Consider the following 16,953-nt stretch of genomic DNA (forward strand, 5'->3'; position numbering starts at 1 on the left):
CGCGACGACGACACAACACACACACACACACACACACACACACACACACACACACACACACACACACACACACACACACACACACACACACACACACACACACACAGACGCTGTCCTTTTCATTCAAATCGATGACTATTCACCCACTGAGTGTACGGAGCTTTTACCGCATACAGCAGGCAATTAACGGCAGGACAATAATGTTTTTGGGAAGAAAACAAAATAAGGGGATTGTCAAAATGACCATTAGCTAGTTTTGCGGCAATTCAGCGTTGTCCATGTGGCTAAAATACCATTCACAAACTCATTTGTCACAGAAAGACCGCGCTCAACAAAATATCTGTCGCCGCAGGGTTGTAAAATATTACCGCGCTAGCGTCGCTAAACGTTCAAGTCAGCTGCCAATTTGCACGGGGTAGATGTTACAGATACTGAGCTCCACGTACCAGTTCTAACCAGCCAAACACTGGGGTGCTTTATCACCAGTCTATAACAACGTATTTTAAGTATAGTGGGCTAAACATAAATTTGAAAGTACTGTGACAATGATTGGCATTCAACCAAACTCCTTATCGTCTGAGAAAAAGTTTTGATGATGTAGACACTTTATACTTAGTTCGCTCACTGTGTGTTATGTGTTAACAGGAATATAAAATTGACCACATTGCGTTGAGCCAATATATACAAGGCTGTACGATCGTTGAGCTATGTGTATTTGGAATAATAGGGATATTTCTAGCCCTCTATCCGCCGATGTGTAATAATTTAGATATGGTTGCCTGGGCATCGTTGGAGAAAGAATGTTTAACCTAGAATTCATCACTGTCATGGTATTAATAATATGAATAACGTGCGTATGTCCGGACAAATATAAGATTTAGGAGGGACAGAAGACGACTGGCAAACATTCCGCCTACAATGATCAAAGGCAGGCTTTTCTGTAACAAGACAGCTGAAATTCGCAGGACACACGCGTGACTGCCCCACGTATGCCCCCAGTTTGTACTTATACGACTAATGTACCCTCACGACAAGTCGTAACGTCAACGAGCTGTTACCTACTGTGCATGTATCTACTGCACAGTATTGCAAGGTAGAGACCATCCCTCTTCTTCAGCCACCTTTTACCTCCCCAACCGAAGTCATTTTACACCTGGGGGGAGTGAGGAAAATCGTGTATAGTGCATTTCTCAAGGACACAAAGTTGTATTCAAGAATAAAAGCCATGGCCTTATACAATGTGACGTCCGGGAATCGAACCCTAACCTCTCGATCTCATGTCCAATACCTTAACCCGTGGGCCATTGACGCCACGGTAGACACATGAGAGAGTTAAAGAAAATTGGATTTACATTGTCTATTGAGAGAGGTGATGTGCGCTTTAAAGTGCTTTTTTATGCCAATTGTGGACTGACACGAACTTTCTCTCAGTGCCTTACGACAGTGACGTATCGGGTAGAGTACCCATCAATAAGCCAAACTGGTGTTTTTCCAAAGTAGCTGTTTCCCCAAAAGCAACATTTTGAATGATTTACCTGCGTTTAAAACACGCCGGGCCGGCCATATTCATCTAGCCTAACATATGGGACCCCCATACACATTGGATCTAGGAAAAGATGCCTAGGTATCTGTTATATCTCACAAGGAATCAGTTTACCTGTACCTTAAGGCGGAAACTTCCGGTAGATCTACGAAACGTCTCGTACCTATACTATTCTGATGTCTATCGCCCACGTAGTGGGGATACTTTAATGTGTTGTATCTGGATGAAGAATTGTTCTTCATTTTGTAAAAGATACGCCAACAGTATGGTATTGTTACTTCCCACTTTGTCAGTCTGTCACTTCTTGATCTTATCACCTCAAAACAGAAACACCGTAAAGACTAAGATAATTCATAGGATTTGATTAGAGCCACCACGATCAAAAGAAAGCATAGAATACGTATTCCCTTATCAGGAATGTCCATGCTGGAAAGATGGAGATTGTCGAGGTCATTCTATGATGCTGATGTTAATAGTAATCCATGCCTTTGCAGTAAACAAAAAAAAAAACACTGAGCAACAAGCAAAACACAAAATAATCCCGCCTATTAGATGTTCTATGTGAATACTTGCTGTATATGGTACACATTCATTGAGACGCCAAGGTAGACTAGATACGATAGGTCACATAAAGATTCTACTATAAACCTTTGAAATCTAAAACTGAATATCATTGTATTCAGATACACAAGACAGAAGAGCGGCCATGAGAACTTTAGAACTCCTAGCGGTGGGCGTGGTACTGATGACGTATTCCGGAATACCAGTCATTTGGGCCCAAACGGCGTATCCGGATTCCCATGAGCTGGGCAGTCGGCAACAGGTGGCAATCCGGAACCGCAGAGCTGTGGATACAGAGGACATTTCGGAAGTGATAGGTAAGATTGCTATGCCCAGTGCGTGCCCAATGTATCAGTAAAGACAAGAAATCATGATCATATGTGGGATCACGTGGCGTAACAGCAGAGTGCTCGACTTGGAACCAAGAGGTCCCAGGTTCGAGTCCCGACATGCCACCGATCTTGTCCTTGGGAAAGGCACTTAACACGACGTTCCCCACTTCGCTCAGGTGAAATGAGTATTGTATTGTCCCCTGTGTTAGTGGCGGCAATAATATAAGTTGAAGAACTTGAGTGTATCCCCACCACGTCTTGTGATTACATGTTGGAATTAAAAAAATCATGATCTACACAGCGAAAATACATCTTAGAAGTCCCATCATCGTTACGCTGATTATATGCTGTAAGCCCCTCTTTGTTCTTCTCCAGCATTTAATAGCTGATCATTGTCGAAAACAAATTGCCTTCTTTGAGCAATTTGGTACAATTTTCATTCGCCCTTCATGTTTATAGATTCTCATCGAAGCAAATCATACCCCGGTGTAGATAGTTCTTTACGATTCTTCCCATGCTTTCATCCCTTGGTTAAACCCTGTATGCTTATTATAGGCCATTCTTCAAATAAGATAAAGTTTGATACCTCTTGTCCATTAGAGCTGGAAGCAGTTATTATTCATGACAACTTTAAGAATTTTCCTTTTGATATAGAGTAAAAACTACCCTTGTAATTATACATATCTTCACCAAACCCAAGTGGGAATTGTTTAAAAATAATTTCATCAGATCCAAAGCTATTGCAAGAACGTCATTCAGTCTTTCATTTACTACCTATATGTTTAAAAGATAAGGTTGGGGCTTCTTGTCTGACAACTGTCTGCTAGTTCAAGCGACTGGCTACGAATTGTACTCCCTGTGAGTTAAGAAACAGTATTTCCATACCATAGGTGAACTATTAGGACTGCCATATGTGGCATGTGCATGTGGAAAAATTCCAGGAATCTCTAATGACACACTCTGGGGGCGAAGTGATCTTGTTTCCAAGACAGAATACACTAACGATGTTCTCTCAGGGAACGACATGCGGAAATCTCATGCACTCTTTGGCCTGCAATGGTTACATCACCAGAGCATCTCTCTCTTTTTTTTACAAAAACTCATACCTCTTTTACCTCCACAGACTTTTAGAAAAAAAGTATTGTTCTGATGTAGCAGACTTAAAATCTCATAATCGGGGACTGTTAAAAGGTGGTCCTTGGTGAGGCTTATGGGCTCACTGAAATAGAAAAAAACTGGACGAAAAATTAATTGTTAAGCGTAGTAGAAACATTTAAAGAAATGCATCTTAGGTGCATTCAGTTATTGTACCAGGGTCATAAATTCGCAGTGTAGTATCTTCCTGATCTTTAATATTGATACCAGAACTCACAAGTACTAACGACTATCAAACCCATCGATTAGAAAGCCTCTGATGCGTTAACACATAAAGGAAAGTATGAAAGAAGACGAAGAAGTTATGATATATCTGCGGTAAGAACGCCCGGCGCCGTGGTAAGGGCTGTACGTCATGTTGACACCTACGCTCATCAAGCCCCGCGTGTTCTGTGAATCACAAGAGGAGCACCTGATTAGAAATCACCTTCTCACCGCAGCTGACGTCTTCTAATCCCCCGGAAGACCTATGTGGTTCGTTATATGCGCGTCTTTCACTGCTGTTTTTATCACGGATGACGCGCTTTACGCCATTGGAGATATAACTGTCGCGTCATCTTCACGTTACGATTTTGACGCAGGATTTTAATTTCAAGCAGGCTGTGTCTGGACTCTGGAACCACTTTTATTCAAATTGTACAACGTGTGAAATAAGATATCTAACGGCCTGTTCTTGATGTCTGTAGTGAACACGTGCGACGATTTAGCACAGACCCTGTTTTTCAAAAGAAAAGTCGGTACCTCGGCCTCCATAGATCGGTGTAATCTCCAAGCAGATTTCTTGAGGAGCATTTGGCCGTCTGTAACTGCGGAGGATAACTGGGCAAACAGACTCATCTTGCCTACGAGGATCTGCTTGGAGATTGAGATTGGTCGAGAAACGTTCTTTATTATGAAACATCTGCAATGCACATAATGGCAAAACTTTAGTTCACAAGAAAAGGTTAAGTAAATTCTGTTCAAGACCTTACCTTAGCTTCAAACGGCACATAATTACATCTCCCGACATCCAGTTCTCATTACTTACTCCACAAAAACAACCTACGGGCCAAAGGTTGGTATTAGAAACGCTCGATATCTTTCTCATCTTATATCACAGGAAAATTATACCATGACACATATGGTTAACCTCACAAGGCGTGATGACTTTATAATCATAACTTCGGTCGTAGTGCTGAATATGCTGGCTTCAATTATGACGCAATTATCACAATTCGCGGTGCCAAAACCATGTGTCGGTTTGGGAATCAACCTGTCAGATGTGACATCGATTCTCCGGTAGATCAAACCGGCTGAAGATTAGAGACAACCGCTGCCTTTAGTTATTATTACATGTTGGACTGTTTCTGAAAGGTTAACCCCATGCTGGAGTTATGGCCTTTCGTGTGTTATTTTGATCCACCGTATATTTAGCAATAATCTCCATGAACTATAATTTGGCGAATTTGCTGAGCTGACATCGCCAATAGTAATTATTATGAGAGGTTGAAGAATAAATTTCCAGTAACATCCGTAGATTTTCAAGGACTTTTATATATATAGTTTTAAATATAGTAATGGTTACATAGATATTTCTATATTTACACATATCCAACACATGTAATTATGTCAATTGGTGTTGGTACTTATATATTCTTCTACTGTTACGTGTTCCAGGTATTGTCTCTATGAATTTGTTCCGTACCAAAATGTTTTAAACAATAACAGAAAATAAGCTTTTTTATACTTTGAATACATCAGCCACTGTGATAATCTTTATGTTTTATGAAATATGATTACGCTGTTTTGCAGGTCCAAACGGACAGAGATGGTTCATCAGCCGTGACCGTCAGAGGATGCCGAGGTTCGGGAAGCGGTCCGTCCCCTCAGTTCGCGGCTACGACCCGGCAGAGCCGGCCATGCGCTTCGGCAGAACCAGCCCGTTTCAGCCCAACCTGCGCTTCGGGAAGAAGTTGGACCCGGCCCGACCAGCTCTCCGCTTCGGCAAGAAGTTCGACCCGGCCCAGCCCACGCTTCGATTCGGCAAAAGCCTCGACCCCAGCGAGCCATCGCTCCGCTTCGGAAGAGACAGCACCGACCCGGCATTGGAGACCCTTCGGGCGGAGAAAAGCTTCGATCCGTCGGAGCCGTCCCTTCGCTTCGGCAAGAAGTACGACCCGTTCGAGCCGACTCTACGATTTGGCAGGCAAGGGGACCGGTCTGCGCCTGCCTACCGCTTCGGGAGACACAACCCGGCCAAGCCGTCCTTGCGATTCGGGCGGGACGCGGCCTCGGATCAGCTCGAAAGTAGCGAGGCTTAGCAATCGTCTTCAATTGTGCCACTATCATTGTTAGTTAATTCAACAATCCGAAGTATCTTGATGTCAACAGAGAAATGTGGTCTCAATGATTTAGAAAATAAGAAAGATGTTAAGATTTATGCACTGTGTTTGTTCTATCTTTCATTGAGGAAAACTGAGACCATGAAAGGATTCCGTCAAGACCACCATTGGCCATAGCTGACAGGATAGGATCTTCAATAAATGCACTGGAAATACTTATTCATAACTACACCTAAAGCTGTTGTGATTTTTTTTCAAAAGGACATATAGTTGGATATCTATGGAGTCAAGGCTATTAGATATAATAAACATAACAGCAAAAGATGATATGCACAGAATAGCAGGCTCACAACTGTCGTCGTTACTGTAGCTTTGTGAAGCCCACTAGAGTGTAAACCTGGTACAATTCAGAGCGGGAGATTCTGTTTTATTTAAACCCACTTGTAGTGTAAACCTGGTACAATTCAGAGCGGGAGATTCTGTTTTATTTAAACCCACTTGTAGTGTAAACCTGGTACTATTCAGAGCCGGAGATTCTGCTTTATTTAAACCCGGCATCAAGTAATGATATTTTCACTTTATTTTCTTATTTCTAGTTCGCAGTCTCTTTTTCATCCAGATTGTCATCATACTCGCCCCAGTATTTGTGTATAGAGTGCATATCAGACAAATGGTGAAAGAAAAGAGAGAAAACTGAGAAGACGAGCGTAAAATAGGAAGAAGTCTTGTTGGTTGTGATAGAGGCAAGCTGGTTATCTTAAACAAGCATTCAAAATGAATAGCGACATGAATTAATACCGACGCAAAAGGAGATGGATATAGAGAAATGTCCACACACGTCTTGGAGCGACCTGTTTGAGCACAAGCACAAGCGACAGCTACACACGCACTTGTAGTTGCCATTTTTAGATACATGTAATTTAATGGTCTCCTTGTTGCGTTAACAGCTCAAAAAGATGGCTGTCATTCCGTATACATGTCCACCCACGTCTAATAAAAACAGACTTCCCAAAAAGGCTCGGAACGAACAGGTACAGGAATTCTTTAACGCTACCACACGTCTGTTTACTTATACACACCGTCAGTATTACTCACAAACATATTCAAATTGACATTTATTTGGAATAAAATGGATCTTGTCCATTCCTTTTCCAATGGATGATCGGTCATAATGACAGTCACAGATATAAATCCAGATGAGGCAGTATGACATCAAAGAGGTTCACCGCTGACCTTTCCAGCGAGCCTGTTTTGGGAATGGCGCCATTCCTGTTCAAGTTGGTCGCGGATGTTTGATCATAATTACAGACACGAAGGCGGAAAGTGTTTGTTTAAAGCTGGCAGACTAGGATATAAAAAGGTCTTCTTTTTCTAATGATGGATTTGTGGCATGTAGGCACAAGAGTTTATATATTACGTGCTCTCTGAGTGTCTCTGCCAAGTATGGGTTTGTCCAAGTCTGATTGAATTATAGTTTTAGAAGCCCTCCCACTGGTCAGGATTTGCAGAATCTGTATCGGTATATCTGTATCGGTATAGGCGGTATAACCGCCCTTCGGCGTAACACACAAGCTTCAAAGAGGTTATAGACATTTAAAGTTTATGTTCCCCAAAATAGGAGTTGGTTCTACACAAGATCATCAGGCATCATGAAAAGTAAATCTTAAAAACTCTTTGTCCACAAAACAGACGCTATTGAAGTGTCTGCAGTATCATTCTTGTTTAAGTCATAATATGGACATTCAGTGGGTTGAGACAGTTAACCAATGCAGTTGCGGAAATTCGAAAACAGATCACACAAACCAACAACGATGTAGAATGAAGTCCTGTATTTATTATTATGCTGCTGCCCAAATATCAGCCCCTACACGGTATTTCAGTTCTACAACTTTGTTCTGCAATGAACCAGTTTTCAACAATGGTGTTTATTGTTACGCTGATGGTAGATTGCCTTCTACCGTACGCATTGTAACACCCCGTGTATATTCTTTGAGTTTGTACATTTCTTGATATAAATTCTTGTATATAACGGTGAATTCTACATGAACGTATACGTATTCTATGCAAAGGAATTTTTCAGATTTCGCTTCTGTATTCTGATTCAATCCGAAGTGATCGGGGCTGAGATTTCTGGGATGGTTGCTAGGTGACCGTCACGTGACAGTCACGTGACTACGGAGGGTGTCGTCTGCGGCCTGCTGCTAGAGGATTCTGCCCAACTCGTACGGCGAGATTTTCCCGTCTCCTGAAAAACAACAACAATATTCTAGTTCCAGTGTGAATTATTCTATACAGAAAATACTCCAACACCTAGAGTTAAGTCAAAGTATGTCAGTAAAGTCAAAATATGAAATAATAGATTATTACATTATCAGCAACCAGTTAACTTGGATAACAGTATCTCAAGGGGATGAATTTCTTAATGAAGCAACTAGATATACATAGCAATGAAACATCTTTTAATTTGACATGACAATATGTAAAAATACCAGGGAAGGTAATCAGCCACTTTCAAGAATTGACGAAAGCATGACAACGAGCAAGACATCATAATCATCAATATTAATATTAATTTACGTGATTTTTACAGGAAAGGAAATACTTGTACTTCTAATTCGTTCAGCTAAGCTTTGTGTCATTTGTTAAACGAGCCGACTGATTATCTGATTTTGAAGACCTGATTTTTGAATAGCAAATGTTATTTAAAAACTGCGGAGATTCAAGACGAGATGTTTAAAGAAAACAGTACTAGTCGAAGCCACAGGTTTGACCGGCCCCGCCCTTACCACAGATCCATTAGCAGCTCGATGACTTATTTCTTTTCTCCAAGACAACTACATTAAGAGCCCGGTACGGTGTTCAAGTAGCGCACACTTAAGACGTGTTGAGTGGTGGAAGGCGTTTACAGTCGGCTTGTCCCCCTTGGGACGCGGACAGAGTGTTTTATTTACCGCTTTCTCCGCGGGTCAGCATAAATCTGCAACTATGACTTAGGCCATGTTGATTTGATTATATGGACAACATCTTCTGGGAAACCCAAAACTGATGCGAGCGTGCGAATAAAAAAAAAGTTCGGCAAAAAAAGTTGCCTTCATTTTGAAATCTAGGTGGTCATTAAGGTTGAACAAATGACTAAACACACAGAATAATATTTTATTGGCATGGTGAATAATAGACTCTTCAATTTCATTCCTTCACATTTTCTTCTTGTCATTTGGAATGGATTTTGGCATTCTGCGACATAAGTGTCGTTTTTTAATATTTTTCAATTTGCTCATTTTGCAGCTTCTTTGTACGATATATAGTATGGTCGAAAACTTTTTTTTGGAAACGAACGAAAGTTAATGCGCGCGCGGATGTCATCCATTTAGTCAGATCAACATAGCCTAAACTGCAACTCTGACTTCCAATCCTCGGAAAGCCTGCTCGAATGTGGTCCTGCGTTTTTCTTACGTAGACACGGGAGTGCAAGTTTGAAAGATTGGCAGACTTCAGAGGCGCCCGACGCCGTCTGCAGAGTTGATAAGTGCACCGGGGTCGTCACGTTGACACGATATGGTAGCTTTGCAGGGTGATCACGTACTCAAGCGGGCAGAAGTTTCTTTACTTTCTGCTGGAGACGACGTGGCAGCGAACGTCTTTACAGTGAAGACAACCGGTACATGAACTGTAACTTCTATTAAGGAATTATAATGATTGTCCTGAAGTAGCCCTTTTCTTTTATCGGGCACTGTGAGTTAAGAATATCAAGTAGGTGGTTCACCCCGTCGACATTATCGAAACACTAGGGACTTACGAATACCTGAATGACATCTTCACTTTCAGTAATGCTGTGTTGAGTTGTCGCTGCATTTGAGAATGACAAGAGAATTGATTAAGTTAAGAAGGCACTTCTAACACACAGCTTTTGGTCTGTGGATAGAGGGTCGGGCTAGCCGAATCGCAGCACATTTTTCTAATTACCTTGCTTGTCTTTGTTTTTATTTCATTCACATAGATTTCTGAGCATTGGACAGAAAGCACGCGTTTATAGGGATCTTTTGCTCGTGAAACATAAAAACCTTATTTGTTTTTGTGAATAAAAAAAAGTTTTAAAAATAAAATTACAAAAGAAAAAATTAAACGCGAAAGATTGGAGAAGGGAGTCATCTCGATTTAGTGGATTTCTCACGAATGGCAAACATTCCATCAGACCAGTTTGCGTGAATATTGAACAGTTCTGTCCATTAGTTTAATGATAGGCTTACGGGCTTGAAGGGCTCAACACTGATCTACATCGATTTTACCTCTACACTCCTGCTCTAAGATTTCTCCCACGCAGGATTATGCAGAACATATCGGCCTACTAGATTAAATGGACCGCGGATTGGGCCACAGTGGCTAAGTGACATATATCCCAATGGTACGCCAGTGAGCGCCGTATGATCTGCAAGGTCTTCCTATATGACCTCTCAAATATCACTCAATAATCTTAATTTGACCGTTCATGTCTAGAGAGTGCACAATGTCCTGCGGGTTAGGGTTAGGGGCAAGGGTTAGGGTTAGGGGCTAGGGTTAGGGTTAGGTACAGTTGCACTTACCGTCTATGTCTTAAGTATGCACAATGTCTTGTGGGGTAGGGTTAGGGGCAAGGGTTAGGGTTAGGTATAGTAATGTTGTACTTACCGTCCATATCTAAAGTGTGCACGATGTCCTGTGGGTTAGGGTTAGGGGCAAGGGTTAGGGTTAGGTACGGCTGTACTTACCGTCCATATCTAAAGTGTGCACGATGTCCTGTGGGTTAGGGTTAGGGGCAAGGGTTAGGGTTAGGTACGGCTGTACTTACCGTCCATATCTAAAGTGTGCACGATGTCCTGTGGGTTAGGGTAAGGGGTTAGGGTTAGGTATAGTAATGTTGTACTTACCGTCCATATCTAAAGTGTGCACGATGTCCTGTGGGTAGGGAGGAGCGTAGCGGTACTGGGTCCTACTGCCGTAGTCAGGAGCAGACCGCCGCCCATACCTGGGATAACAGATACCCATCATAAGCTTCTATAGAGTGACATACATTAACTTTTGATATCCTAACAGATCAAGGCAATTAAAGGGGCGAGATGCAGGAATATGCAACGCAACGACTTAGAATAGTAAAAAAGTTGGTAAGCTATTTTTGGTAAATAGATTTTAGGCAAATAATAAATAATTATAAATAAATAAGAAATGAACAATTTTGTTGAAGCACAAGTGTTTAATCACGAGGTGTGATTTGAGGAGTTCGTTCGCTTACTCGTTTGTTTGTTTGTTTGTTTGTTTAAGAAGCTTATATCAAACTGCAGGCCGCTTTTTTTCAGGCCGGATTTCAGGAGATTGGTCCCCCATAGCTATGGCAAACCGATACATTGTTTTGTATTTACCGACAAAGAGAATTTCTACATCGGATCATGTTCAAAGAAACAGGAACAAAAAGAAGCTTCAATGTAGTTGCGTCACTATGAACGTCATTCCTTACGTCATGTCTCCGGAGATGGCAATTAAACATGACACCTGCTGCAGTGTGAGGTCACCTGTGATCGCAGTGTTTAAATAATCTACACAAGCAGGGCCCTGCTGTTGGGCTTTACATCACTCTGAAAACGGCCAAATACATGTAACGACATGTAAAACAATTCCATGGAAGAAAAACAAGTCAATCAGAAACAACAGCTTTGCGGACTTATTCATGCTTTCTTTCCAGACCTAAAAATGCAGCATTGAAAATGTTTTTAAAAAATGCTGCATTGAAAATGTCTGGCAAAAATGCTGCATTGAAAATGTTTGGCAAAAATGCTGCATTGAAAATGTTTGGCAAAAATGCTGCATTGAAAATGTTTGGCAAAAATGCTGCATTGAAAATGTTTGGCAAAAATGCTGCAAAATGTATGGCAACAATGCAGCAATGAAAATGTATGGCAAAAATGCAGCATTGAAAATGTATGGCAATAATGCAGCATTGAAAATGTATGGCAAAAATGCAGCATTGAAAATGTTTGGCAAAAATGCAGTATTGAAAATGTTTGGCAAAAATGCAGCATTGAAAATGTATGGCAAAGATGCAGCATTGAAAATGTATGGCAATGCTAATCTCCAGGCAGATTGGTTCGGGGGCAGGAAACGCTCAAATTGGCCATCGGTGTTACCATCTACGGGGCCGAATGGTGACTCCGGTGGCCGATTTCATCGTCCCATTCCCCAACTAAATATGCCTAGAGATTATGGCAATGATGCATTATGCATATTGGAAATCACAGCAACTCACAGAGATACAGATAATACTTTACTGTATCTTAGGGTGACGTCACTCTTCTAGAATAACTTAAGGGTTAGGCTTATCTGGGTCTTTTATTAAAATTCATCTACAGAACTATCTTTACCGCGGAGACCCAAAACGTTAAGAAAAACTAAAATCAGATTTTCAACATCAACTAGTAGAAGAGTTAGCCGGAGGAAGACCAATCTGTATAGCCGGTATAACCGCCCTTCGGCGTAACAAAGCTTTGCAGGTACGCAGCGCGGCGGCAGCTAGCTACATTACACCGAACGACTTGTTACAACTAACCCTTGAACATCTAACTCTAGACATTGTTTAAAGCTATCTAATGCCCCTACTGTACTTGGTGACAACGAGTTCCATTCTGCGATAATTCTAGGAAAGAATGAGTTTTTGAAAACCTCAATCCTTGGTTGATATCTTCGGTACTTGATATCATGACTGTTTCGTGTTCTTTTCTGAGCTGGTATTAGGTATTACTGATGTAGGTACAACGGTATCAGGACCAACCTTTGCCTTGTGAGCAGGCGCAGGTAGTTTGCCAGGTTTTTGTAGTATTTTCCCTCCTCAGGCGCTTCAACTTCCTCCTCCTCCTGCGCATGCGTTACCTCCACGCATGCGTAGATTACTACTAAGAGGCAGATATAGCTGAAGATGCGAATTGAAGATGCCATTCTCTTGTCTTTAACTGGAAGAAAAACAAAAGTTCATACATGTTATAATATACTTTTGTCTCGAATTTGCGTCACAGCTGTACACGTCGTTCCACTAACACAGCATCATTCTTCAGAAAATAGTAAACTAAAATATCTGATACAGATAATTAAGAAAGCCTAAGGTTTGAAAATTTTTGAATAACTAATTTTGGAAGGCGGATTCAGCGGTTTAAAAGTTTCAGTTTCAGTTATGGCAATTGTTTTGGGATAAGTATATTTGAAAGATGTGAAAGATGTCTCTAGGTTGAAATTCAAAAGGACTTCGCATGAAGGCGTTGGTGACTTGCCTGCCAGAGAATCCAGGTCAGTATTCAATGCACATCCAAAATACTTCTAAGGACAACACCAATGCATCCACTGTCTTGATCTTCATTTCATAGTTTCTTGATTCTTATACCTTTGAATAAGCTCAAAATAACTGTACAAAGTTAGAATCAGAATTAAATTAAGAAACCGACAGCGGGTATTAAGCGGAGGTTGCAGCTGTTCTGAGTTCGAGTTTCCGGCTGGGAAGACATCATGAATGCTGCTGACCAGATACGGCCAGGCAGGAAATGGGAAAGGAAATCTATTCAGCCTTTTTCTGTGGTATATTGAGAAGATTGAGTGTAACGAAAGCGGGGCCATGAAGAAAGGTCATGGAAAATAGGGTTGACGGGAGGAAGATAACCATGCATCCTTGGCCTTCTCGCTCGTGCTTGTTGCAACTCAGTTGCTTGAAAATGCCAAAACCATGGCGCTAAGATATTTGCTCAAGAGTTTTGAAATATGTCTCGGGAAAAAAAACTACGTGTCCAGACGAAGACATGTTGGAGTATCAGGAGCTCAAGTATTTCAGTTGATCAAAATTGGTATGAAATAAAAGATGCCAAGCCGTATATTCCACCCATTGCGCTTGTTAAGTCATTGTTTAAAACAATACAACTACATTAACGATTATGAACATAACGTTAGATTTCAGCACCAAGGACAGGGCCAATTGGCAAGCAAATGTTTTTTAAAAAGGACGTGACGGTTTATTTCTTCCCTTTTTCCTTCGAGTTTTCCTTCGAGCCATTTGAGGACGGCGTTTGGAGGACTTGACTGTCAGAAAACTATGGTGGTATCAATCAGAAGGGGGCAACGGTACATGTTTTTCTCTGATCTTTCCTCGGAGAGCAATACAGCCAGCCGCCGCTGGGTGTGACGAATCTGGTGTGTGAGGCTGTCGGCCGCTCCAGGGGCTCATTGACGCAGCTATAGAACTCACCTGTCAATACTATTCGCTACGCAACATCTAAAGTTTATGTTTTTATACACACAGGTTCTTGGTAAGACGTCATCGTGAACACTACCTAAATCACTTTTAGTGTTTAGTCATTTTTGCACCGACCAACATTTAATATCACAACAGCCTCCAGTGGATATTGAAAGCATCTTTGCAATGGAAAATTTGATTTTTAGTTTTGGTTTTCTCAAACATGGGATCTCTTGAATCCGCAAATGTCCCCGTTTTGCATGCTCAAGTCAGGTTTTAGAGTTTGAGTAGTTTGATTTGCGCTCAATGGAAAAATGAAACTTGGCAAGCTGGGAGAACGTCTTTTCGTGTACAGCCACAGGCGTCTTCTCAGAGGGATATTGTAATGTTGAAAAAGGCTTTGAAAAGGCTTTAAAACTCTTTAAAAATTTCAATCGATATTCTGGATATTGTAGCCGGTTGAGTGAATCTGTGATCCGCGGTGTAACATCCGGACTTAGCATCACCCAGGAAAGCTGTTCATCAACAGCGAACGCACACCGTCCCTGTGAAGGAGTGCTGGATCGGAAGGTGTCAAGCCGAAGTGTTACAAAAATGTATCACGGCCTTGCAGGTTGCGACAGGTTTGACACCGCTGCACCCTTTACGACTGAAGGATTTATCATAATCTTCAAGAATCGCGTCCAGGCTAGCCCTTTATAATAGCCTCCGGCTGGTTGGGCAGTCCTGGCTGTATATTTGTTTAATACAGTTTCATAAATCAAATCAAATCAGCTCCATCCATCCACCGTTTGAACACGGAGTGTCACATACATGTTACCATGTTTTCGTCACTTTGACATTTTCTATTTGCGTGTTAATGTGCGGACGTCTTTTTCAATCACAAGAGTAGGGGCTTTTTTCTCACCAGAGCGACATTCGGGCATGTTACGCACGGAAGCATTCGGAAAGTTTATGAAAACTTCACTTAATGTTACATGTAATTGCAATTCTTGCGCATCCAGTTTTGGATATTTAAAATCTTTTTTTGCTGTAATGACATTACACAATAGTATGAATGCTAAATATTCGATGAGGGAGCACTTGCTGTGGGTGAAAATCAACTAAGTCACTTGCACATCTGACGCGACTTCAGTATATTTGTTATTTCAACAGTTCAAATCCCAAACAATGTGAAAGATACTTTTCAGCCTGTGAGAAACATCTTCTACTCAATGTTGACATCTTCTGCTCTCTGCTCAATGGTGTTTTAATGCCACTCAATTTGCGACTAAAACGAATGCATCACATATGAAAAATCAGCCAAAGACGCCATTCTTGATGATAAAAGTAACACTAATGTTTACCTATTGTGACCACAAAAGGCAAGCTGATTTTGTGTTGTCAGTCAAAGAAAATTATGACTCTAAACCGTGGGAATCCGTTCGGTTCGTTACTCTGGAGACTTTCTGTGATTCCGGTTGAAACCAGTCGGAACTGGATTGAATGACACAAACATTACATGCAAAGATGTGTACCTCTTTTTGTATGTTACTCTGTCTATATAAACTATTGATTTGACGGTAGACTTCAGACCACAACGACAAGACTGCATGCGCATATAAGTTTTGTAAATCTACCACCAGAGATTTTGTTACTGCTTTGGAGTGTAGAAATGCAAACAACATAAATACTGACCAACAGAAAGAAAATGATCCTCAAAGCTCAGTACCGGATCCTTTTTTACTTCAAATATTAAGAAAAAAATGTCCTACCTTCTTCTGAAGTATCACTCTCCTCTCTTTTTCCCAGCCGCCCAAACTGAGGTGTTGTCCTTGCTTCAGCAGCGGTGGTCCCTTCTTTCCTTCTTTGCCCGGCCAGTGATGAGGGTACATATAAGCAGGTGTAGGTGTTACGTCAGCCCGGGAGGCGTGGCCGTGGGCAGCAGGTGTGAGGGTGCGAACCTCTGACGTCCTCAGCCCGCATACATTAGCACCTTCCCGGCAGACATCCCCGCGCCTTTCTCACCAGGAACGTGACGAACTATTCCCAATGGGCACAACTCTTGCCGTAAAGCGCATGCGGATTCTATACTTTAATGCTGCATATCCCCATAACCAAGCCACTTCCGCTTGTTTTTTAAAGAAAAGAACTTCCACTTTTTAACGACTGTACTGTAGGAAAGTGCATGTGACTCGGAGTGGTTGAAGCACATCGGACAGGCAGATTCCAATCATACTTAACCTTTCACGGAGGAAACCCAAAAATAGTTGGCCGGGGAAAAACAATTGTTAAATGCATTTTATCCTCCAAGAAAATGTACATGAGGGTGTTTTAACACTTTATTCTTAACGGAAACGCGCCCCCGTCCCGTCACAGTTAAAAGGAAGTGGGCGGGATAGCATCGAATAAAGACCGTGGATACTGGTGATATGTGATCGAAGAGAGTTGCAAAGTATACTAAGCAACTTTTCTTATCTAAAAATAACAGGCTGAATGTACTAAAAGTAACATCCAAAGTTGGGGAACTTGATTTCGGTCGTTCATATCTCCATTGTAACTTGTAGAAAAAGTTACAATAGTGATACATATGGTCATTCCAACACTAGGTAACAGCTACCCAAACACAGTTCTTTTCTTAGACAATCTTTATCAATCAATCAATCAATCTCAGAAATCCCTTTTAGGTTCCGGTAAAAGGGAATCCCAACACTGGTTTAGAACTCCAACTGGCACCAGGGGTAGAGGGAGGCAATGCAGGAGATGGAAAGATTACATCAAAGACTGGACTGATGGGTCTCCAAAGCCCCTATCACACGTAGC

General features: G+C 41.5%; 2 protein-coding genes across 2 annotated transcripts in view; one reads left to right on the forward strand and one right to left on the reverse strand.

Moving 5' to 3' along the window:
* Window positions 1–6,225, forward strand: part of LOC109474140 (FMRFamide-like neuropeptides 13) — a 9,059-nt gene extending 2,834 nt beyond the window's left edge. Inside the window, exons 2-3 of the mRNA XM_019774347.1 lie at window positions 2,227–2,421; window positions 5,383–6,225. Of these exons, the coding sequence (XP_019629906.1) occupies window positions 2,250–2,421; window positions 5,383–5,891 (681 nt within the window). The 5' untranslated portion in view covers window positions 2,227–2,249 and the 3' untranslated portion in view covers window positions 5,892–6,225. The remainder of the gene's footprint in view (window positions 1–2,226; window positions 2,422–5,382) is intronic.
* Window positions 6,226–7,715: 1,490 nt separating this feature from the next.
* On the reverse strand, window positions 7,716–15,984 carry LOC109474314 (peptide YY-like). The gene is made up of 4 exons (XM_019774603.1): window positions 15,906–15,984; window positions 12,709–12,886; window positions 10,817–10,914; window positions 7,716–8,157 (listed from the first exon to the last, which is right to left on the reverse strand). The coding sequence occupies exons 2-4, from the start codon at window positions 12,870–12,872 to the stop codon at window positions 8,114–8,116; spliced, it is 306 nt and encodes a 101-aa protein (XP_019630162.1). The 5' UTR covers window positions 12,873–12,886; window positions 15,906–15,984; the 3' UTR covers window positions 7,716–8,113.
* Between the last annotated feature and the right edge of the window lie 969 nt (window positions 15,985–16,953).

Source organism: Branchiostoma belcheri, unplaced genomic scaffold, assembly GCF_001625305.1.
Source record: "Branchiostoma belcheri isolate BF01 breed outbred unplaced genomic scaffold, Haploidv18h27 scaffold30, whole genome shotgun sequence".
Lineage (NCBI taxonomy): Eukaryota > Metazoa > Chordata > Leptocardii > Amphioxiformes > Branchiostomatidae > Branchiostoma > Branchiostoma belcheri.

Bases quoted from the DNA above. Each gene is read 5' to 3' on its own strand.
- LOC109474314 (XM_019774603.1), bottom strand. From the start codon at position 12,872: ATGGCATCTTCAATTCGCATCTTCAGCTATATCTGCCTCTTAGTAGTA. The intron at 10,915-12,708 runs GTTGGTCCTGAT...CTGTTATCCCAG, and splicing joins CGCCTGCTCACAAGGCAAAG to GTATGGGCGGCGGTCTGCTC. The intron at 8,158-10,816 runs GTAAGTACAACA...GTTGTTTTTCAG, and splicing joins GCACACTTTAGATATGGACG to GAGACGGGAAAATCTCGCCG.